This window comes from Populus euphratica, unplaced genomic scaffold (assembly GCF_000495115.2).
Source record: "Populus euphratica unplaced genomic scaffold, PopEup_1.0 scaffold590.1, whole genome shotgun sequence".
NCBI classification, from domain to species: Eukaryota; Viridiplantae; Streptophyta; class Magnoliopsida; order Malpighiales; family Salicaceae; genus Populus; species Populus euphratica.
This window is the reverse complement of record NW_011500118.1, coordinates 197824-199415: the sequence shown is the minus strand read 5'-3', so window position 1 is coordinate 199415 and position 1592 is coordinate 197824. Positions and strand designations below refer to the sequence as shown.

The window sequence follows — 1592 nt, the reverse complement described above, 5'->3', positions numbered from 1 at the left end:
TACCAAAGAAGCATGACACCGAACAGGCTATAAAGTATCAAAATGCAGATGCAACAAACCCTGTAATGGACTTGGTTTAACCATTGAACAGATAACAAAATGGAAGTTGGCATTCAACAATAAAGTAGATGATCTTTGTTTAATATTATAGCCTTCAGAAGATTGAGCATTCCCTGTATTGTAGTCATGCTTCGGAATAAGAAGCAAACAGATTATACACATAATTTAGAAGAAGAAAAAAAAGTCCTGTAAATGTGTATAAACAAATCATGTTGGCATTCTTAGAATCCACAATTGTACCTACATTTGGATGAATGATTTATTTGTATGCAAAGCATATTTTCCAGAAAAGAAACACCAAGCATTGAATGCAAAAGATCACACGGATTCCAAGTTTCAATACGTACATAAATAATCCTCGCCATTTTTCATTCAACTTCAAGAAAAAGATTGGAAATAGTAACAACTGACAAGCTTCAATTGTTTTATGCTTAAGCAAATAAAGATGGAAGCGGAACCACGAGATTGAAGAATCAACAAGCAGCTTAACGAGGCCTGTGTTTTTCAATCTTCCTCTGAAGCTCCTCTTTCTGAGCTCCCACTACCCTGTCCACTTCATTCCCTTTCTTCACCAACACAAAAGTTGGCATTGCCTGCACCCCAAACTCTTGTGCCACATCCTATATCATCACCACCCCAAAGGAAAACCCAAAAACAAAAATCAAGTCAAACAATAATTAATTGGGTTTGCTTATTACAAAGAAATAGAGTAGTTAGTGCATACAGGCAATTCATCGACATCGATCTTGGCAAACTGAACATCAGTAAATTTGGCAGCCATGGCATGAACTGCTGGTTCCATGTGCTTGCAGGGCCCACACCAAGATGCCGCGAAATCAATCACCATCTATTATCCAAAATCAATCAATTACATGTAAAGAGAGACATGATGATAGATAGATAGATGGATTGAATGTGTTACCAGCTGGTTGGTGTTTTTTATGGCATTAAAGTGGAGCTGCCAACGGGCTGAGGAGTGGAACGCTGTCACACCCGATTGACCATCCGATTCTAGAACTTCTCCGGCGGCTGAGGCTCCAAATAAGTAAGACAGTATAGATCTAATGGAAGACAGTACAGCTCCCATCTTTCTTTTTTTCTTCTCTCTGTGTTTTTTTTTTTTTTTGAGAGCAAAAATACAGAAGTCTAAGTAAATGAGGGGGTATAGGGTGCCTTTTATTGCCTGCTCTACCAGGACAATGACGTCTCTGTTTGTGAGGACAGTTGATGACTAAAATATTATTCAGTCCTTGTGTTCCTCGAAAACTAAACTTTTAGTCATTGTACTTTAACTTCATATTTAATAGACATTATGTTTTCACTTTTAATATTTGTTTATAATTTAACTATTTTATGATATGGTAGGAGTAAATGAATAAAAAATAGTTAATGATCAAAGTTTGTAAGATGATTAAACTGTACTTTTTTTAAATAGAAAGATTAATTTCTTCATAAATTTTAATGAATAATATTATATATCATGTAGATCTATATTGTAGCTTTTATTTATTTATTTCATAACATGTAGATAA

At 35.0% G+C, this 1592-nt stretch overlaps 1 protein-coding gene across 1 annotated transcript; it reads right to left on the bottom strand.

The window, feature by feature from the left end:
• Positions 1–253: 253 nt before the first annotated feature.
• LOC105110003 (thioredoxin H2-like) lies at positions 254–1249 on the bottom strand. Its single transcript, XM_011004893.1, has 3 exons — positions 983–1249; positions 785–907; positions 254–680 (listed from the first exon to the last, which is right to left on the bottom strand). Exons 1-3 carry the CDS (start codon positions 1145–1147, stop codon positions 546–548), a joined length of 423 nt encoding a protein of 140 aa, XP_011003195.1. The 5' UTR covers positions 1148–1249; the 3' UTR covers positions 254–545.
• Between the last annotated feature and the right edge of the window lie 343 nt (positions 1250–1592).

Coding starts and splice junctions, on each gene's coding strand:
- LOC105110003 (XM_011004893.1), bottom strand. CDS start 1,147: ATGGGAGCTGTACTGTCTTCCATTAGATCTATACTGTCTTACTTATTT. Junction 908..982: donor TAAAAAACACCAACCAGCTG/GTAACACATTCA, acceptor TTTGGATAATAG/ATGGTGATTGATTTCGCGGC. Junction 681..784: donor TCGATGTCGATGAATTGCCT/GTATGCACTAAC, acceptor GTGATGATATAG/GATGTGGCACAAGAGTTTGG.